At 53.1% G+C, this 20814-nt stretch overlaps 1 protein-coding gene and 1 long non-coding RNA gene across 2 annotated transcripts in view; one reads left to right on the top strand and one right to left on the bottom strand.

Annotated features, from left to right (window-relative positions):
• The window catches only part of LOC125429710, a 398924-nt gene extending 385878 nt beyond the window's left edge, over positions 1 to 13046 (bottom strand). The window contains exon 1 of the long non-coding RNA XR_007244030.1: positions 12833 to 13046. This is a non-coding gene — a long non-coding RNA (uncharacterized LOC125429710). The remainder of the gene's footprint in view (positions 1 to 12832) is intronic.
• On the top strand, positions 1752 to 18990 carry APEX2 (apurinic/apyrimidinic endodeoxyribonuclease 2). Its single transcript, XM_048491070.1, has 6 exons — positions 1752 to 1844; positions 9276 to 9359; positions 10951 to 11131; positions 11818 to 11964; positions 15527 to 15596; positions 17318 to 18990. Exons 3-6 carry the CDS (start codon positions 11055 to 11057, stop codon positions 18278 to 18280), a joined length of 1257 nt encoding a protein of 418 aa, XP_048347027.1. The 5' UTR covers positions 1752 to 1844; positions 9276 to 9359; positions 10951 to 11054; the 3' UTR covers positions 18281 to 18990.
• The last annotated feature ends 1824 nt before the right edge of the window (positions 18991 to 20814 follow it).

Below are 20814 nucleotides of genomic sequence, written 5' to 3' on the forward strand. Positions count from 1 at the left end.
GTTTATTACTCTGCCCCTCCTTTAAGATTTAGTGGGGCTCAATTGAAGTGGACATTATCGCCAACTTGTTTTTACTAGATGCGTGTATAGTTTTTAATTTTTAAAAATTTATAATAGTTATTTATAATTGAACTCATTGTACGTATATAATGTTGGAAACTGCCGTGTGGATGCAAGAGGAGGGGCAATATTGGAACTTAATAAAAATATAGAAATACTGAAAACGGGGGTGGGGGGTGGGGGAGCGGGAACCCTAACAATAGGCAGAAATGTTACCGCGTTGCCAGGGTAACTTTTAATAATTTCAGAATGATCTCAGCTCTCGGCAGCGCGGAGGAACAGCAATCAGGACCCAACACAGCGAGTATAGTAAAAACAGCAAGATTTTTTATTGAGATGCTTCGGCCACAAGTGTCAGCACCTCCGTTCCACAGCATCTGCAACTGCCTAGCAGCTTTGCAAGGCATTTTAAACACTTTCTCCCGCCTGGAAATCCGGGAGACTACGGAACAACCCACCACACCATTCATTAACAAATACAGGAACCCAAATCCAAGAGTTCAGAGGGCAGTCCCCTTCTTTGAATTTCACGCGGCAGAATCCAGAGTGAGGAGGAGGTAATGACGTAGGCACTGAGTTGAGATCCAAGGTGGGAAAAAAAGCACAAAGAGATCCACTGGGTGATCAGGATCAGGGAAACAGAAGCCTAAAGGTGGAACACCTCTTATCTGCTGAGTGATGGGATTAAGGCAGGCTGATGTCCGTCTTCCAGGGGTTCCCCTTTGTTAGAGAGTCCATTCTTGGTTTTAATGGCGAATGAAAGGAACATGCCCTAGGTGGGGCAGGGGCTGGGCTTCAGCCTGCATTCCTGCATTGAGCAAAGGAGGTTTTATACAAATACAGAACAAATCCTATCTTCTGTCTAATACAGAACTTATTCCTACCGTGTTTCCCCAAAAATAAGACAGTGTCTTATATTAATTTTTGCTCCCAACGATGCGTTATGTCTTATTTTCAGGGGATATGTTATTTTTCCGCTCCACAGCTGCATGCTCTGGTGTTCTGTTTAACGGGCATGCTTCCAAACAAAAACTTGGCTACGTCTTACTTTTGGGGGGATGCTTTATATTTAGCACTTCAGCAAAACCTCTACTACGTCTTATTTTCAAGGGATGTCTTATTTTCGGGGAAACAGGGTATCTAACTACAGAGAAATAAAATATAGTTTCATTTTTATTTGGAAAACAAAATCAGAAATGGATTTATTTATTTCTGACACCGCTATCAGAAAGCCAACAGCCTCCTCTCAGAGAAAGTTGTTCGTGTGTTTTTTTCATATTAAGTGGTCTTTAAAAAAAAGTGGATTTCAGACTGAAGTCCAACTTTTTAAAGCTGGCCAGTACTAGGGATGCCAGCCTCCAGGTGGGACCTGGGGGTCCCATGAAAGGGCGAAGCAAAATAAAATGGGAGGAGGAGGGAATAAAGCATTTCAGCAGAGACAAAGAGCCTCCAACCCCGGCCCGTTTTACCCACGAAGCTGCTATCCCTCTTTCCTTCGACCCTGCATGAGGGTGTCTAATGGGAACCCGAAATGTGCACTTGCGTGGAACTCTTGCTACTAGGGGTCTTCTTTTGGCGAGGAGAGGGTTTTGTGCGACCCGGAAGGTGACGTTTTCGCCGCCTTCCCTCTCCTGGGCGAGGGATGAAGCTTGGTGAGCTGGAACGTGGAACGCCGGAGCTCCAGGCCGGGTTTGGAGCCCTGCAGGGGCTGCAGCTCTTGGAGGCTCTTGGACACGCGCGAGTTTTATCGTGAGATGCCGCTTTGCAGGAGACCAAGATCACCCGTGAGTCCCGGAGGGCGGCCACGCAGGGGAGAAGCCGTAGGAGGCGGGGTCAAGCGTTCACACGTGCAGGGGGGGGGGGGGGGTGGGCTGCACCTGGGGTTGCCAAATCCAGGCTGAGGGATTCCTGGAGATTTAAGGGTGGAGCCTGAGGAGGAGAAGAGCCTCAGCGGGAGGATGATTTTGCTGAGTGAAGTTGATATTTTTGCCTGTGTAGACCAACCAGATGCGCTTGTTTAATACAATGCGATCAAGTGGAGTGTAAGCAGACAATGACCCTTGTACTGGGGATCTCAAAGTTTTCACAGCACTACAATTCCCAGAGTTTTCTGGGTAAAGCAAAGTCTATTAAAGTGGCTCAATTTTGCTGTGTGGGCAAACGGCTTTTTGGGTCAGACAGTGTGTGGTTTGCTAAGGTAACAGAAGTCATGTTGTTTGCCTGAGATACAAAAGGATCTGCAGGTCGAGGTGAGACAGAAGGTTTCTTTCAGCTACGTATGATGGCTTACCCCCTCTTTTAAATGCACTGCTCCCAGTGCTGCGCAGATGAAAGAGTTGTGGTCTGGTTTTAAAGGGTAAAAGGGGTGAATGAGTGAGGCGTGCTGCCTGGTGTGTCCCTGATGGTCCTGCCCTATGCTGCTGCTTTCCTCATCTCCGTTCTCTTCCTCCTGATGGGAGATTTGGGTACTGCTGTGTACCTATATCACGAAATACCACTCACTGACTGACTCATCAACAGAACTCAAAAACCACCACAGCCACACACATGACATTTGGCACACCTGTTCCTTACATACTCCAGATGCTCACTAAGAAAGGATTTCCCAAAATATTAACTTTCACTTGATTTATTACCTATTTACTGTTTTAATTGCTTATCTCTGGCCATCTGCGTGAACATTCTAAGGGCAAACCAACCGCTCAGTCCACAGACATGCTGCACGAACATTCTGTGGGTGATAGTTCAACACCAGCTGTAGTCGAAACCCACTTGCTTGGTCAATAAAGGAACAAGACAGGCGGCGGAGATAACATCTGGTGGAGATCGCCAGCAGCGGGGGGGGCGGAGGTCCGTGTTCCCTAAGCATTCTCCCGTCTGCCGGTTCCTAGCACCTTTATTGTTACTCTATGGTGTAGGAGGGAGGACTGGGGAGGCTAAAGGCCGGGGAGGGTGGGGGAGACTCATCATGTGATGCATGATCTCATCTGGCTACGTCTTGAGGAGGAAGGGCGTACGCGTCTGAGCCTAATCCTCACCTGGGGGCAAGACCATTGTCCCTGCCTCGTGATTGAGCTTGAACAGTTCACGACCCGTGACTCATGGGGATGAGGAGTGGGGGAGGTGCGATCACGACCGCAAAGACGCGGAGTCGTTGGCGTCCTAACGTTCTCACGGCACTGCTGGAGTCGGCAGTGCACTACTACATCTCCTCCTTTTTACATTTTAGAAAGCGGGGGGCGAAGCGCTAAGAGGCGATTTAAAGGGACGCTTGTCTCCTCTCGCCCGTCCTGGTCAAGTTGACCAAGCTGCTTATTACCAACATTAGAATTTGGTTCGCGGGGGTAAAGGAAATGCGAGGGGTTTCTTACACGTTACAGGCAATATTAGACCGCGTAGGCGAAACAAGATCGATAACAAGGCACACAATTAAACCAATGCAGAGCTGTACAATAGCACTCAACCATCCTCCCGGCAGCCAGCTCCAGAGGGCTGACCACCAATGGGGCAAAACATCATACTTCAGATTAGATACAACTTCTTGCAGCTCACGCACTTTCATGTGGATCAACTGGGAATTATCAGAAAGATTAAAACAACACATATTATGCATTCTCACAACCTTGGTGATGCAACAACAACAAATAATCAATAGCCCGGCGATTGTCTAGGGTTGCGCTTGAGGCGAAGTTCCTGCTGCTCGGAGGCCAGGGCATCCAGAGCGGTGGAGGTAGAAGTTGATGGACTTACAAGGGACACAGGCCAGCCGACCAATAGTCTTAGCATTGTGAGCGGTCGAGGGACTCCCACTAGGAAGTAGCGAGGGGAGATGAACTCCACGCCCGAGGCGACCCGGCGTCGCTCCGACAGGAGAATTGAGCAAGAAGCGGAAGCGGCGGCGGCGTCCGGGCTCCTGGGGTGGAGCCTGAAGGGTAGGACAATGGTGAGGCGACTGAGGCAGCAAAGAGTTCCGGCAGGGGAGTGGTGGGGATGGCATGGTCGCGTCCTCTCCCGCGGGTCCAGAACCAGCCCCTGGGGAGCAGGATGTTTCCGAACACGGGGAATGTCCTCCATGTGTGTGCAGTTCCAACTGGCGAGGCAGGCCAGATGGGCCAGGTCGGTTCCCGGTTGACTGCATTGATCTGGCGCAGGTGTTGGACTCGTGGTTAGCGACCGTCTTGGTGACAAGGGAAAAGAGCGCCAGCGGGAGTTTGGACTGGTCCCCAGTTGCAGTGACTCATAGGAAGGTCTGATGGATGAGGCATTCATGAAGGGCTCAGCCCGAACTCCGCTAGGAAGTCTCCGGTGCTACGGACGAGGAGCAGGCAGGAGCTCAGCAGGCTCCCACGACTCCTAGGTACTGGCCCAGGCAGAAAGATGAAGGCGTTGGCAGCTGACAGCAAACTGCTCCCAGATGTTGGTCTGGTGAAAGCTTGCAGGGGGGTGGCCGATAAGCCATCGGCAGGAGGCAGCAAAGAGCAGGCAAAGGATGGTGGTCGCTGAGTTGGTGGTGATGATCGCCAAAGAGAAGCGGCACAGAGGTTCGGGTGTCGGGGTGGTCTTGCTGGGCGCCCAACGGCGCTTAGGGTACAACTGGTGGTGCCATGACGCGTCTCCCAGGTCATTCGGTCTTTGAAGTTAGCGGCGAAGCGTTCCTGCTGGGGCTGGGGCCCGGGATCCTCTAGAGAGATGCGTTCCATCTCCGGAATGGGGTTGGTTTCCTCCTGAGCGCCCATTCCATGGGTTGGCCTGTCATGGCGGTCGGAGTCCACGGAAACCTGTAGGAAGAGGGACTGAAACACCCCCCCCTTTCCCAGGTTACGGGGGGGGGCGAGTCCGCCAGGCTCAGTTCTAGAGCGGATGGTGGAGGGTGGGGTTGGGGTTAGTGTTTAGATTTCATATGGGGAAGGAAGAAGGCTTGTTTTGCAGCCTGAAGGTTGCTTTTAATGCAACCCCTCCTGGGGGCGCCCTACACTCCTCTTTCTTTAGTTGTTTGACAGGGGAGGGCAGGGGAGGTAGAGGCGACCCTGAATTGAAATTCGGCTCTGGCAGAGCCGTCATCAGGGTCGCGTCAAGGCGAGGGTCACGAGGCTTACCTGAGGGAGGAGAGGAACAGAATGTATGAAGTCCTGGGGGGGGGATTGTGGAGTATGCATGCTTAATCAACCAACACAAAGGGGCTTTTGGAAGCACCTTTTGGGGATATGAGTGCATCGAGGAGAATGAAGCAATCAGGCAATTAGAAGGTAAATTCCTCGCACACACAAAGGAAAGGAAAGGAAGGGGGGGGGTTTACTTTTTGCCAAGGGAGTTGCACTTACCGTGACCTTGGTGGCTAATGCAAGGGAAGCTGGATGGTGCTAAAATTTTGTACGATCGAATTATCTTGGGGAATTGCCGCTGCCAGAGGCGCTCGCCTTAAGAAGGCGGTTTGACTAATCCCTAACCTTTAATGTGGTACTTGATACAAAAGTTGCCAGAGCGCTGGGCAGCTCAACTGTAAAGCGGGTTTGGGTATTAAGCGTGCATAATGCGGCGGCCAGCCCCTTTTAAACTGGGGCTCTGTCCTGACAACAGGTGCTGGCGGTATCAGGGCCGGGCCCAGATTTTGCAATCCAGGAGGTGGACCAGTCAGCCAATTGGCTCCCTCCGCTTTACTGGTCGAAAAAAACAGAAGGAAAGGGGAGGGAGAGAAACAGATTTCCTGTGGGAATTAGGAGGCAACTTGGAAGGCGATTGGAATCAATGATCGTTGGTGACTTTACCCATCCCAGACCAGAGTCATTTTAACCTGACTCATGAGGTCTCTTCCCCAGAGATTGACATATGGATGTCTATAGAGCGATGGAAGTAGGACTGTGAGCTGCATTTCGAGTCCTGGGCTGTTGACCGTGGCGGATGCTCCGTCTGTGGTTTGTCTCCACCCCCAGATAGCGGGCAAACTGCCATTGAAGCCCACTGGGTGAGCCACTTTCGGCTGCTCTGATATTGACGGTAACATCAGCGCCCGGTGTCCACCGACCCCTTGAACTTATCCTTCTATGGCGAGCTCCAGATATACGGTGAGCTCCCGATAGGTGTCTCCGCTGCGACGGTGGTGGAATAACGCCATGTTGGCTGCTGGGGCTCGTAGCCTTTATTGGAGTCGGCAGCGGGCAGCGCATGGGGCAAGAAGAATCAACTGGCGCCAGCTGGCTCCAGCCGGGCAGCTCCTGTGGGATGTTTGTCCAGACCTGGAGGTGGATGGGTCCTTGGTCGCGTGGAATTAGGTCACTCGGGGACGATGAAGACAGTCCCTGTTCAGCGGCAGAGGCCTTGGCAGCACTAAGCCCAATTGTCACGGTAGGGATGGGCTCGTCATACTGAGTTTGGAGGCTGACAAGAACCTCGTGGGGAACAAGGAGATGGGCTGGGTGCATCGCGGCCCGAGATGCCACTGCGAGAGGGGGGTGGTTTGGCAGGGGCCTTGGCGTTTGGGTCTGCTCTAGTACTCTCCTCACTTGGTCCCTGGGCTGGGGAGGCGCCCAGGCCCGGGGAGTTTCCCGGCGGGCAGTCGTTCTCCAATGGAAGCCCTTCTGGCAACTTAGCGTGGGCACCGGGTTTTGGTGGCCTTCTCTCCTCCTGGGGAGGACCCTCCTCCCATCGGGGGTTGTAGGCCCCCGCCCGGGCTGCCTACACTCCCTTGAAGTGTCGGGTCTGCATAGTTAAAGCAGTCATCCTGAGACTGTCTCCGGCGGTGGAGAGTGCTGCGTGAGGAGGCTAGCAGTGGTGAGGAGGGACCCAATGTCCTGGCAAGCCTTGGCATCTTCACCGACCCAGTTCAGGATTTTTGCCCCTAGGCGTGATTGCCCTGCGGCTCCATGGAAGCGTTCTCGCTGCGAGCATGAGGGAGCTGTTTTGGAGCCTCCCTGCGCTATCTACCTGCCTCTTGGCTTCCTGGAGCCTGTTCACAAATTCAGCATGGGCTCTTGGGGTTTTGCCGGATGGAGGAGAAACTCTGGGTTGGCTGGCGGCATTGGGGACTTTGATAAATGCCTTATAGAGCACTCCAGAAGCGACCGTAGGGTGGCCTCAGGCAGGACAATCTGATGGTTGGGATTGGCAAAAGCATTGGCCGAACCGGTAAAGCTGAGCGGTGTAGGCGCCCGCCAAGTGGCTGCTCTGTTGAAGCACTGCTGGCGGAACTCACTTTCCCCAGACCACAAATTGTGCAGGGCTCAGAACATCACGAAGGTGGTCTTCAGTCATCTGGGACCATTAGGTGGTTCCTTCTGCGATGGCCTCCAGCATGCCTCTCCGTAGGGGCTAGTGACTCCTACGTCCCGCATTGCTGCCGGGCACCGGTAAGGATGTTATAGCTTAAGAGTGATTGCACAAACAACCGCCCGGATGGCCATTCTCTCAAGTATCTGTGAAGTGGATGGGGCGCAATGCAAGAATATCGGCATCGTCTTCCGTCAGGGGTTCTTTCTTCTGCAGATCGTGGCTAATACGTTCTCGAGAGTTCTGAAACCAGCGCCAATACGTGGCTGGCCAGGTGCAGTGGCTTCGAGGAAAATGAAGGCCGAACAGGGGAGGCTGACTGAGCGGGAGAGTTTGAAATGGGTGAAGAGGGCCGAGGGGGCAGAAGGAGGGACAATCCCAGTGGATAGAGAAAATTCGGGGTTGAAATTGAAGGTGAAAGATCGAAGGAGGCTGACCTACAGCAAGGGAGCCGTGGGTCTGCAGGCTGATGGCTGACAAAACATTGTCTCCCCACGTCAGTAGCAGCGACATCAGTAGCCAGCGAGGCTCTGTCGCGAAGAGTGCGCCGATGTTTTCCAGTCAGCATAAGATTCAATGTCCGTCCCCTCTGGGTACCATGCGGACACTGAGCTTCAATCTCCTCAACCAATTTCGCGCAGCTCCCTTCTCTTGCCCGGGGACCCTGCCGCATTTTCGTCAAGCTTTCAGTTAGATCAGCGGTGATGCTTGTCATAAGCCCCTGCTTTTGCAAGCTCCCATACTCACCCGGTGTTCCGATCCCGGACGAGCGAGAGTGTCCTGGGGCGATGTCTCTGGATCACGCGCCGATCCAGAGGACGAAGCGAGCAACCAAAGCAGTGGTCCCTATGGATCGCGCCCGATCCAGCGGACTTACGGTAGCCAGCGGCCCTTCCCAGGCGTTGACAGTGAGCAGGGTGGAGGTTCGAGGATTCCAGGTTTCGACGCACCAGCTTGTAGTCGAGCCGCAGCGCGTCAGCGTAAAGAGCAAGGCTGACGAGACGCCGGAGATACAACATCTGAGTGGAGATCGCCAGCAGCTGGAGCTGGAGGTCCGGGGATGTGTTCCCTAAGCGAAGTCTCCCGTCTGCCAGGTTCCTGGCACGCTTTTATTGTTACTCTATCGGGAGCGTGTAGGAGGAGGGAGGACTGGGGGGGAGTTCCGGAGAAGCGGGAGAGTCCCGGAGGGAGATCATCATGCGTGATGCATGATCTCACATCTGGCTACGATGGCGAGAGAAGGAAGGCGTCACAGCGTCTGGAGCCTAATCCTCACCTGGGGGCAAGACCATTGTCCCTGCGCCCGGTGATTGAGCCAGACAGTTCACGACCCGTGACTCATGGGGGGATGAGGAGTGGGGGTGCGATGCGACCGGCAAGGCCGCAGGTCCGTTGGCGTCCCAACGTTCTACTACGGCACTGCTGGGTCGGCAGTGCACTACTACAACCAGCAGCTTCCTGTCCTTCACCAACTGCACTCTACCACCGCCCTCCACAACGCACGTGAACCTATTTGAAAACAAACCCATCAGTCCACAGAAAGTCCGTGAGAATATATTCTGCATGTCACCCCAAAGTTCACAAACAGGCTGCAAAAAAGTATGCTGAATGTCACCCCGAAGTTAACAGACAGGCTGTGAAAAAGTACCCCTCCAGTCCTTAGCTTAGAGATAAAGTGGGCTCTTCTGCTCTCGGAACTTGGTTCTGCCATTATGTAAACAACCAATTATGCTATACTGTCTGCTTCAACTGATTCTACCTGGCTTGGGGGAAGGGTATATCAGTGCCTTTTCAGATCTGTCTTTGGCTCCCTATGTGCTATTATCCTGCTATAGAGCTTCAATAAAGACTGTCATGACTAATCCCGAGTTCTTTAGTTGAGCCTATGGACACTGCCTACGACTTCCTCACACGTTTTCATTTGAACATCCTGACTTGTACTTTGTTCTCAGGGGACCTTCTGGAGGAGCCGTTGGCTATTGTGGAGGGCTATAGCTCCTACTTCAGCTTCAGCCGCACACGCAGTGGCTACTCAGGTGAGTGAGCCTGGCAGAGAAAACCTGCTGCGTGTTGCTGCCAACTTTGCAGACGGGCCCCGGAGCTGCGTCTTATCCAGCAGCAGCTGCTTCTTCAGTGATATGCAGATGATAAATGTTAACTTGCATGTATAAAATGGGCATAATTGACAAGTAGAAAGGTACCAGCTGGACATTAGGAAATGTATTTTCACAGTAAGAAACATTCAGCCGTGGAATTGGCTGCCTAGGGAAGTGGTGAGCTGCCCCCCCCTGGAAATTTTCAAGCAGCAGCTGGACATCCAGGCCCTCTAGTAGTCCAACTCTGGTCAATGATGACCCCGCCTTGAGCAGGGGGTTGAAATAGACTTTGTCTGGGTCCTTCCAACTCTGGGATTCTAAGATGCTTCACCTCATGCTTGTTTCTGTGGATGATTTATTTATTTATTTATTTGCATGCTTATTTCCTGCCCATCACTGAAGTCCCTGGGTGGGATACAATAATAAAAACTGCCCTTAAGGCACAGTCACTGGCGTAATGCCCATTGGGCAAGGTGGGCAGCTGCCCAGGGCATCACCTTGTGGGGGGGCATCAAAATGCTGGGTTCGTTTTTGGGTATTTTTAGTAGTTTTCCATTTTTGGCCTGCAGGGGGCGCAGTTTTTAGGCTAGCGGCACCAAAATTTCAGCGTTTCATCAGGAGACTGTCCTTATGATACCCCCCAAGTTTGGTGAGGTTTGGTTCAGGGAGTCCAAAGCTATGGACTCCCAAAGGGGGTGCCCCTATCCCCGATTGTTTCCAATGGGAGCTAATAGGAGATGGGGGCTACAATTTTGAGGGTCCATAACTTTGGCCCACCTGAACCAAACTGCACCAAACCTGGGAGGTATCATTAGGGCAGTCTCCTGATGAGAACCTGAAAGTTATGAGACTGTGCCTTCAGAAATGTGCCCCCCCCCCCCCAGCCTGCAACCCCCATTGACAGCAATGCAGAAAACTCAATGCAGAACAAAGATTCTTGGGCAAATTTCGGGATGTTCTTGCAGGGAGGGCATTCTTGGACGTATCAGCACCAAAATTTCAGGGTTTCATTTGGATACTGTCATGGTGGCACCCCCAAGGTTTGGTGCAGTTTGGTTCAGGGGGTCCAAAGTTATGGAGCCTCAAAAGGGTAGCCCCCATCTCCTTAGCAAAGAATGGGGGATGGGGCACCCCCTTTGAGGGTCCATAACTTTGGACCCCCTAAACCAAACTGCACCAAACTTTGGGGGTACCATACGGACCGTTTCCAGATGATATGCTGAAATTGTGGTGCTGATATGTCTAAAAATGCACCCCCTGCAGGCACCAATGTCCTGGTGCAAAAAAATTGGTTGTGGTGGAGTGGCCGCCCGGGCGGGGGGGGGGGGGGGGGGGTCCAACTCAGGTTTTGCCCAGGGCTACAGTTTGCCCAGGGCTGCCTCGTTACGCCCCTGGGCACAGTTACAGTCTCTCATCCAAACTATGGCCGCTCTGTCCATCTCCCTTCCTATGTGCTTCAGGTGGCATTAATGGCACCTCCCTCCATTCATTCCACAACTAAGAATCAGCATCCTCATCTGTTCTTATCCAGGTGTTGCAACATTCTGTAAAACCGGTGCTACCCCAGAGGCGGCTGAGGAGGGCCTGTCCGGGCTGTTCGCCAAGCATGGCGGGACGGTTGGTTGCTATGGGGACATGGACGACTTCACACCTGAGGAGCTGCAGGCGCTGGACAGTGAGGGCCGAGCTGTGGTCACCCGGCACCGTGTTTGGTGAGGACGGGCTGGAGGAGAACCTCTTGTCAGTGATTTGATGGTTGGCAACTGGTGTCATGTGATTATTACATCACTTTTTCGCTCAAACGTGACTATGCCTGTTGACCTTAACAGTGACTTTTGGCTAGCCCAACCCCATCAGATCTCAGAAGGGTTGGCCCTAAGTAGTGTCTGGATGGGAGACCCCAGAGGCAGGCAGTGGCAAACCAGGTCTGAACACCTCTGACCTTGAAAACCCCAAGGGATTGCCATAAGTCAGCTGTGACTGTGCTTTCCACGACCATTGAGGCCATGCTGGCCCACTGCAGTCGAATGTTTTTCTGAAGCTCAATGCTGCAGGGACAGGCTGCTGAGCCTCTTTTGACCAATCTTGTCGTCCACAGACCTTTGCAAGGGCCTTAAACCTTGATAGAGGGAAGTCCTAACCTTCCGGATTTCTGGATCTTTAGCTGAAGATTTTTTTTCCTGGGTTACTCCATACTGTGCTCTGGTCACCTTATAGCCATGCTGGCTTGGCCATGCTAGCAGGGGCTGATGGGAATTGTAGTCCATAACATCTGGAGTGCCAAAGGTTCGCCACCATTGCCTTATAGGCTGTTTTGTCCTGGAGATTGTAGGAAGGAGAGGAAGACTCTTGATTGGTAAACTCTTTCTTCATGCATGTGCTTGTCCCCTTGCTACAGCACCTCAGAAGGGGAGGAGACCACCCTAGCAATCATCAATGTGTACTGTCCCCGTGCTGACCCTGCCAAGCCAGAACGTGGAGATTTCAAGCTGCGATTCTACCGGCTCTTGCAAGCCCGGGCAGAGGCTCTCCTGAGAGCCGGAAGGTATGCCTTGCTCTTCCTGAGAATATGGGACTGAGAGATCTCTGGTTCACATCTTGAGTTGAGTGCAGACTCAGTCAGTTGTCTTAGGCAAGTTGCAGTGTTCAGCCCCCTCCCTGATCTGCAGCAGGGGGAGGATAATACTGACCTATTTTAGAGGACGGTTGTTATAGCACTCAAAAGTAAAAACATTTCCATGACACTCCATTGCTGACCTAAGAGTGGCTGTCCTTAAGCTTCAAGGGGAGATTTCAATGTGAGGTTGCTGAACTCTAATTGAGTTCATTCATGAATTCAGATCAAAAATCCAGACCCCCTTTCAGGACTGAATAAGTATACGAGAGTCTTACCTTGCTACAGATGCTAATTGTTGTTGATGAACGTTTTGCCCCTGCTGCAATTAAGCTGACTACATTGGGCCTTTGCATTCTGACTCCTGTCTTTACAGCATCCCTCCTACCTTCTAACTGGATACAAGGCTTCCGTTTCTGCTTGTATCTGATGAAAGGAACTTTGATTTTCTATCTCTTGATTGTGTCTAAGTTGGAATCTATCCTGAAATTAGCCTCACAGCTAAATATCTATCCCAGGGGTCGGCAACCCGCGGCTCGAGAGCTGCATGCGGCTCTTCCACCTGTGTACTGCGGCTCCAGGTAGCTTGGGACCTGAGCAACCTAATAAGCAAGCCCAGTTTCCCCCTCAGCTCCCACCCGCTTTCGCCTCAGCGCAGGGAATGCCTCACAAGGGCCGGCCTGACAGAGGAGGAGGCGCCACTGGACACGCTGCGGGCTTCCCTTCCACCAGCCCCGTTGCTTGCGGGGTGGGTGCTCCCCGACGGCCGGCCAGGCTGTGCTGCCGGCCCCGTACTCACCCGCCCTGCAGGCAGCAGGGCGGGCTTGTCCACACACCCCACAGCCGGCTAGGCCGGCTGCAGGCTTCGCCTCTCGCCAGCCCCGTTGGTTGCAGGGTGGGTGCTCTCCCAGGAAGCAGGGCGGGCACATCCATTCGCCGCGGGCTTCTCCTCTCACCCGTCCCCCCTGCTTTGGGGGTGGGCATGCGCCTGGCGGCTGGCCAGGCCGAGCCGCTGGCCCTTCTCCTTGCCCGCCTTGCAAGCAGCGGGGTGGGTGTGCTCCTTCGTCCGCGGCCAGCCGTGGGCTCCCTTCCCCTCTGCCCGCCCCGTTCATTGCGAGCCGGGGCAATCTCGGGCCCGTGGCTGGCTGTGCCGAGCCGCGAGCACACTTCTCACTCACCCTGCAGGCAACGGGGCGGGTACTTCCCCCGGCCACATTGCACAATTCTGAAAAGCCAAGAGATCCAGAAGGCCCTGCGTACACCAAAGAAAAAGATTCACCGCAGAGTTCTCAAGAAGAATCCACTGCTGCCGCTGCTGCTACCGCCTCTCCTGCTGCCGCTGCTGCTACCGCCACCCTCGACACGGCCGTCCCCTCTCCCTCACTGGCTCGCGACCTCTGGAGAGCCCGGGGATTCAGCCTGCTTTTCCTCCTCTTTCCCGCCAGGCCCCGTACAGCTTCCGAGCTCAGCGCCGATAGATGGAGACAGGCCCCGCCACTGCACGGCGGGAGGAATGCCAGAGCCACCAACCCTGAGGAGAATGGTGAGGGGAAAGAGGGCTTCGCAGCGCCTCCTTCCTCGCTAGTTGCGAAAGTCAACAGGGCTCTGAGCTTGTGCAGAGTGTTACTCGCTCCCCCTTTGACCATTCTCATGGCTTGAGGGGAAACTTGGGGAAAGCTGATGCCAGGAGCTGGGCCAAAGTTCTGACTCCTGGCATGGATGGTATCTGGGCTTTCCCTCATGAGGTTTTCCCCAGGCTGAGGGAGAGGTGGGTGGAAGCTGAGTGGAGATGGAAAGATAAACTTTTCTTTCCCTCCATTATTTTTCCTTATAATGGAGAGATGGCAACCACAGAAGCTGCTGACCAAAGAAATCATGCAAGCCATAAACCTATTCTTTTACTAATAATGCTAACTCAGCCAGATAACCCCAAAAGGTGCCCCTTTGTTCACAGTCATATAAAAAGTGCAAACTACACTGATTCTGAGATCCTGCAGTACCCAAAAGATACTTTAAAAGTTGCCCTTTTCCTAAAACAATAAGAAGGCCTGTGAGAATGTTTAAGCTCTTTGTTTGAGAAACAGGGCAACTTGAAACATACATGATAAGAAGAACAAGGGTCTTTGGTTCATGTAACGTCCAAGAGTGTAATGCTGACATCTTCCAATAAGGATGTTGGACAACCCCAAAGGGCTGTGGGAACAGGGAAAATCTCCACCTTTTGTATGATTGATTGATGATGTAGGTACTTTGGGGTGTATTCTTTGCTGCCATTTTAATGTAACTTGTCATTAATACTATAAAAGTAAGAACGCACTGCCATTTTGTGGTAGCTCCCCTGATCCTGCCAGCTGCCCGAGTTGGCTAAATAAAGTCTTTTAGAACTTTATTTCATTTTGACTTGAGCCTTTTTGAGCTTTTATTATTTATAAAATTACCCATTTCTTACAACAGCTTCTCGGAGCTCTCTCAGCCCCACCTACCTCACAGGGTGTTTGTTGTAAGGGGAGAAGGGCAAGGAGATTGTAAGCCCCTTTGAGTCTCCTACAGGAGAGAAAGGGGGGATATAAATCCAAACTTCTTCTTCTTCTTCTTTGTCCAGTTTTAGGTCCTGTTTTAACATCCGCTCTGTCCTGTATTTTGTTTTATTTTTAGAAATAAATGCCTAATAAATGCCTAATAAATAATAATAATAAATGCCTAATGAAGTTGAAGTCTGAGTTGCTACTGAACTCAAATCTTGCTGTTCTACTGCAAACCAACATGGCTACCCTCTGAAACTATGTTCGAAGGGTTGCTGATAGGGTAGAGTTTTGCCCCCTTGGAAAATGCTGTCTGCATGCTGCATATTATGATGAGTCTCCCTCTTGCCTCTCCCCTGTTCAAGCCAGCATCTGAGCCACCATCCCATTCGCAGGTTTACGTTTGTAGAGTGCAGTGTCACTTGTCCCAGGTCTGCTCAGGGGCTGATACAACACACACTTGAGGTGGGGGGGGGGGGGTCTTTAAAAGCGGCATCTCTTTGCTGCTTCTCAAGGTCTGTGTGAGGAAACTCTCTTCCTTGCCCACAGGACAGAAGCAAACTTGGAAGTCCTTGCTGTTTTTCAGCAAGGAGATTCTGGGGAGCAGGGCTTTTTCTGGTGTGGCACCACCCCTTTAGTTAAAAGGGAGCACCTGTTGGTTCCTCTGGCCTAGAGCACCTTTTAGCTAGGGCAGTGGTGGCGAACCTTTGGCACTCCAGATGTTATGGACTACAATTCCCATCAGCCCCTACAATTGGCCATGCTGGCAGGGGCTGATGGGAATTGTCGTCCATAACATCTGGAGTGCCAAAGGTTCGCCACCACGGAGCTAGGGTTTACTTTTTCCATGCTAAGTGAGTCTCCTGCTGCTGCTTGTTGTCACTCTTCATAGTGTTGGACTTGGGGAGGGGGACGCAGGTGGGGTTGCTGCTGGAGGTTTGGGCTCATGCCCATTTCCATTCACCTTCTAGCCACGTGGTTATCCTGGGAGACATCAACACTGCTCACAAACCCATTGACAGCTGTGACCCCGGGGATCTGGTGAGTAAGACGCATCTCTTCATACAGACAGCGACCCTGACTTTGCTCCACATGCTGCATGGGGCTCCACAGTTTTGCAGCTGTGAGCCCCCAGGCTGTTTAGGCGCCTCTCTCTTTTGTGCATCGCTGCTTCCTCAGGGCCACCCTCCTCATTGCCACCCTCCTTATTGTTTTTACTTCTGGGAAAAAAACCTCCGTTTTTTTTTTCCTGTTGGGGGTAAGACTGTACTATCTGAGACTTTAAAGGCAACAACAGCTGAATGGAAAACTCCTGGTGTCCTTTTACTGCTGTGCTATAGAGAGTGCCTTAACCTACTGCATCTGTGTATGGTTCTCCAGTTGCACAGTGGCAGATAGGAAGGCACTCCAAAGGGTGATCACTACTGCACAGAGGATTATCGGCTGCCCTCTCCCCTCCTTGGAAGAACTCTATAGTTCCCGAAGCCTAAAAAAAGCCCAAAATATTCTGAGAGACCCGTCTCATCCGGCACACTCTCTTTTTGAACTGTTACCATCCGGCAGACGATACAGGTCTATCAAAACTAGAGGCTTAGAGACAGCTTCTACTCTAGAGCTGTGTTGAACTCCGGGGCTTCGTGTTGATGTGTTTGGGGCTGTGTAGGGATGGGTGGAGGAAGGGGAAAGTGAGGATGGGGTATGAGTCTGAAATTGTGTGCATCGAGGAATGCTGCTGTAAATTTCGTTGTGCGTGCACAATGACGATAAAATGCTCATGCTTATGCTAAAAAACAGCTCCGTGGGTGGCTCTTTTCTGTGAGAGGATGACAGGAAGGGTGGGGGGGGAGGGTTAAAGTCCTCCCCCTCTCTTCTCAAGCCTGAAAGAAGACTGTGAATGTGTCGTTTTTTGGAGTTCATGGAGGAGTTACGTTGGGGTTGCAGTCGAGCAGATGCGGGGACTTTTCTGCTTCCGCTTCCCAAAAGTGGGAGGACAAAGCAGAGGTTCAGGGATGAAGAAAAATATACTATCAGTTTATTCTACTTCTGCTAGCTGTGTGGACGGAAGGAGGTACAGGGAATATTAGCCAGCTCTTGTTCTCTTCTCAGTCTGCGTTCAGGTTTGGAGAAGTTTGTTTTTCCCCACATATTTCTCACCTTTTATAGAGAATGGAGAATTGATTTGAAAAACACAAGGTGAGATTCGTGCAGTGCTGAGTTCCAGATCTGTTTTTCTATGCAGGCATTAGAGTTGCACTGTTCTAAATTATTTGCAAAACTACTTGGATAAATTACGAGGGACTGTGATCTGTACTAATGGGTATAGGTTGCTGAAACTAGGTTTATGCTATGGAAAGTTACATCATTTTTAATGTGTCGTGTTTAAAACTTACGCTTTGCCTCAGTTCTGTTTTTGGACTTCTGGTGGGTTGTACAACCGTCGTCCTGTTGCAGTGCTTATTGAATATCCCAACCTGTCGATTGTATTGACTCACTCTGTCTAATCCACCTTGAATGCAAGTGAGAAATGTCATCTATAAATTAACTAGGTCCGATTTTGAAACGAGTAATTAATCTGCAAGTAACTTTAGAAATAGGAGGCTGAATTCTGTGAATCCATTCCACTGTTAGAGGCCCACTTACGTTGCTTTTGCTAGAGGAAAGTGTGTCCACTAGTGGAACAGATCTGCATGATCCAACCTGTGTGTGACCTCAAGCTGTGGTGGGAAAAATCTGTCTTCCTAAAGTGCCCTTTGTTCCTACAGGAGTACTTCTTGGAGAATCCTGGGCGCCGCTGGTTGGACAGTTTCCTGTGGGAGCCAGGGAAGGATTCACAGGTTGAGAAACCCTTTGTTGACACATTTCGCCTCCTATACCCCAGTCAGGGCGATGCCTACACTTGCTGGTGCAACCTCACAGGAGCCCGGTTGACCAACTATGGCACCCGCATCGATTACATCCTGGCCGATCGCACTCTGGCACTGTCAGAGTTAAAGGACGCCCGACTCATGCCAGAGGTCCCGGGCTCTGACCACTGCCCCGTCCAAGCACTGCTGAGAGCCAGATTTCAAGCTGCTCCTGCTTGCCCGCCACTGTGCACCCGTTTTCTGCCTGAATTTGCTGGCACTCAGCAGAAGCTCAGCCGCTTCCTGGTGAAAGTGGAGCAGACCAGCCTGCCAGACAAGGGCCAAAAACGGAGCGGGACTGAACCAAGCTTGCGGTTGGATTCTAAGAAGAGACGGACTAATCTGCCCAAGAACGGACAAGTTAATTTGCGCCACTTCTTCCAAGCTGGAAGGAATAGCACTGCTGGGCTAACTGACCTGGACGGGGGCCAATCAGGATTGAGTACAACCCAGACGGTAGTAGAGGAGTCTGGGAAAGAGCCTCCTGTGAATGCTGACAAAAAGACGGGGGAGGGTCTTGGCGTCCCACGAGGGACTTCTGCGAGCCTGAAAAAGGAACCGGTTGTGGCTGATGAGGAAGCTAAGAACTGTAGGAATGATTCTGCTTCCTCCAAGCCCAACCAATCGGCTGCCCTGTGGAAATCCCTGCTGCCGGGCCCTGCTCGCCCACCCCAGTGCAAGGTCCACGGGGAGCCCTGTGTTTTGCGGACAGTGAAGAAGCAAGGGCCGAACTCCGGGCGGCGTTTCTATGTCTGTGCCCGGCCTCTGGGGAAGCCCTCGGATCCCCGTGCACGCTGCGATTTCTTTCTCTGGGCCACCTAGGGGTCCAGCAGCCATGAGAGGATGGTATTGCTGATGGCTTCTGATGGGCAGAGCTTCACCTCTAACACATGGGATTGTCCGCCTCTTTAATAGAGAGGCTTCTGGGAAGTCACCCTGGAGTTGAAGCTTGGGCCTGAGTAGTCCACATTCTCCAGCCTGGAATCGGTGTAACACTCCTTGGGACCTGCATGTAGAAACGGGCATCATGAGAGGTTGGAGGCCCACTTTGAGCCCCACACAAGTTCTGAAGGCAATGTTGCTAGACCTCTAGGCACCAGGGATACTATTTCATCTTCAGGAATTTGAGAACTAGTCTCCCATATTGGCATAGATTTTGATGTTAAAGATTTTGGTAAACAATTTATGTGTTCCAGCTCGACCAGTTGTAAACAAAGGAACTCAGGGCAGTCACATGACTTCTCCTGTGCCCAGTGAAGGGGGTGTAATATGTGTCTGCCGGCCTCGCCCATCTTGGATGTAGAGCTCTTCTTAGAACTCATTTCTCCGATTTTCCACCATTGCCTACCTGATAGTTCTTTGAAGCTGTCTCTACTAAGAAATGGCTCATCAGTACATGGAACTGTGTATAAGCATCTCTTTGTTTTGGATAAAATAAACATGTTGCCGGGAGGGGGGAGGGGGGGTCATTCTGGATGGTTCTCCTGTAGGATGAATAAATTAGCATTCTCTTACATGCTCCGAAAAGAAAATTGTCTGGGCTGAAGGTAGAGTTTGGCGTCCTGGGACCACAATTCAGTGGCATTATTTCTGTGGATTGGCAGTGCGGTTCCAGCGTTTGTGATCCTTGCTGTACAAGCCATGTGGGGAGCTTCAGCTAACATTACTGATGCTCAGATTTTTCAAAATGATCTTCCTTCCCAGGGGGTTTTTAGGCAAAGGAATGCTGCTTTCTCATATTGGTGGGAATGATGGATGACACATAGTGACCTCTGTTGACAGTTACTAGGATTACAAGTCTAGGAGCGCTGCCCTTCCATAGTACCTGGCATAATGGTGCTCTCTGCTGGTCAATAGTGGTATAACTAGTTTTGTGCATTTTATGATGGTGGGAAAATTAAAAAAGTTGACACTTTCCTTTGACCAACTCTGGAAGTTGGTGCATGGGCCTTATGGCATGTCGGATACAGATGGGGCATTCTTCATGCACGCATTCCATTAATTAATATGGTCTGTTTCCCCTTATGTTAGCTGGAACGGCGTCAGCCCTTGCTGTGAGTGTGCGGGGGAAGGGGGGCTGTTGCAGTCCGGATGCTCCAACAGTAAGACATCAACTGGCAGTGAAAGTCACAGACTCAGTGGCTGAGCTTTATTTTGTTCATGCAGCCACTCGGCATATTATCCCCAATCTGCTGCTCAGGCTGAAAGAGTGATATACTGGGGTCTCATGTTTCCAAAGTAATCCTGCTCCCACTCACTCATCAGGGCAAAATGGACTGGATGGTGGCAGAAGTTGCACTTGGGAGAGGCCAAATCCTGCTGAGGGAGGCCCACCTCATGCCAGGTTGCCAGCAGCTTTTCTGGAAAGTAACAGGAGAGGGGTGGTCATTAGGAAGGCATTTGCAGGGCCTGGCTACAGTATTAGAGCAATCTCACCTGCATGGGAATCACCTAGGAGTGCGAATGGATCTCTCCCACCCCCCAGGCAGGTACATTGGATGCCTGATTTTGTTACAATTCAGGACAGGGGAAGAGAGGCCTCAAAATGGTATTGGAATCAAACTGATGAAAAGCCCAAAGGTCCTTCTGTGGGGGGAGGGTAATCCCTAGAAAGCTTGCGGCCCTCCAGATGTTATGGACTACAGTTCCCATCATCCTGGGGGTGGGGGGGGGGGGGGGTGGGGGGGGGGGGGGGTGGGGGGGGGGGGGGGTGGGGGGGGGGGGGGGTGGGGGGGGGGGGGGGTGGGGGGGGGGGGGGGTGGGGGGGGGGGGGGGTGGGGGGGGGGGGGGGTGGGGGGGGGGGGGGGTGGGGGGGGGGGGGGGTGGGGGGGGGGGGGGGTGGGGGGGGGGGGGGGTGGGGGGGGGGGGGGGTGGGGGGGGGGGGGGGTGGGGGGGGGGGGGGGTGGGGGGGGGGGGGGGTGGGGGGGGGGGGGGGTGGGGGGGGGGGGGGGTGGGGGGGGGGGGGGGTGGGGGGGGGGGGGGGTGGGGGGGGGGGGGGGTGGGGGGGGGGGGGGGTGGGGGGGGGGGGGGGTGGGGGGGGGGGGGGGTGGGGGGGGGGGGGGGTGGGGGGGGGGGGGGGTGGGGGGGGGGGGGGGTGGGGGGGGGGGGGGGTGGGGGGGGGGGGGGGTGGGGGGGGGGGGGGGTGGGGGGGGGGGGGGGTGGGGGGGGGGGGGGGTGGGGGGGGGGGGGGGTGGGGGGGGGGGGGGGTGGGGGGGGGGGGGGGTGGGGGGGGGGGGGGGTGGGGGGGGGGGGGGGTGGGGGGGGGGGGGGGTGGGGGGGGGGGGGGGTGGGGGGGGGGGGGGGTGGGGGGGGGGGGGGGTGGGGGGGGGGGGGGGTGGGGGGGGGGGGGGGTGGGG

This window comes from Sphaerodactylus townsendi, linkage group LG03, assembly GCF_021028975.2.
Source record: "Sphaerodactylus townsendi isolate TG3544 linkage group LG03, MPM_Stown_v2.3, whole genome shotgun sequence".
NCBI lineage: Eukaryota > Metazoa > Chordata > Lepidosauria > Squamata > Sphaerodactylidae > Sphaerodactylus > Sphaerodactylus townsendi.

Coding starts and splice junctions, on each gene's coding strand:
- APEX2 (XM_048491070.1), top strand. CDS start 11,055: ATGGACGACTTCACACCTGAGGAGCTGCAGGCGCTGGACAGTGAGGGC. Junction 11,132..11,817: donor GTCACCCGGCACCGTGTTTG/GTGAGGACGGGC, acceptor CCCTTGCTACAG/CACCTCAGAAGGGGAGGAGA. Junction 15,597..17,317: donor GCTGTGACCCCGGGGATCTG/GTGAGTAAGACG, acceptor TTGTTCCTACAG/GAGTACTTCTTGGAGAATCC.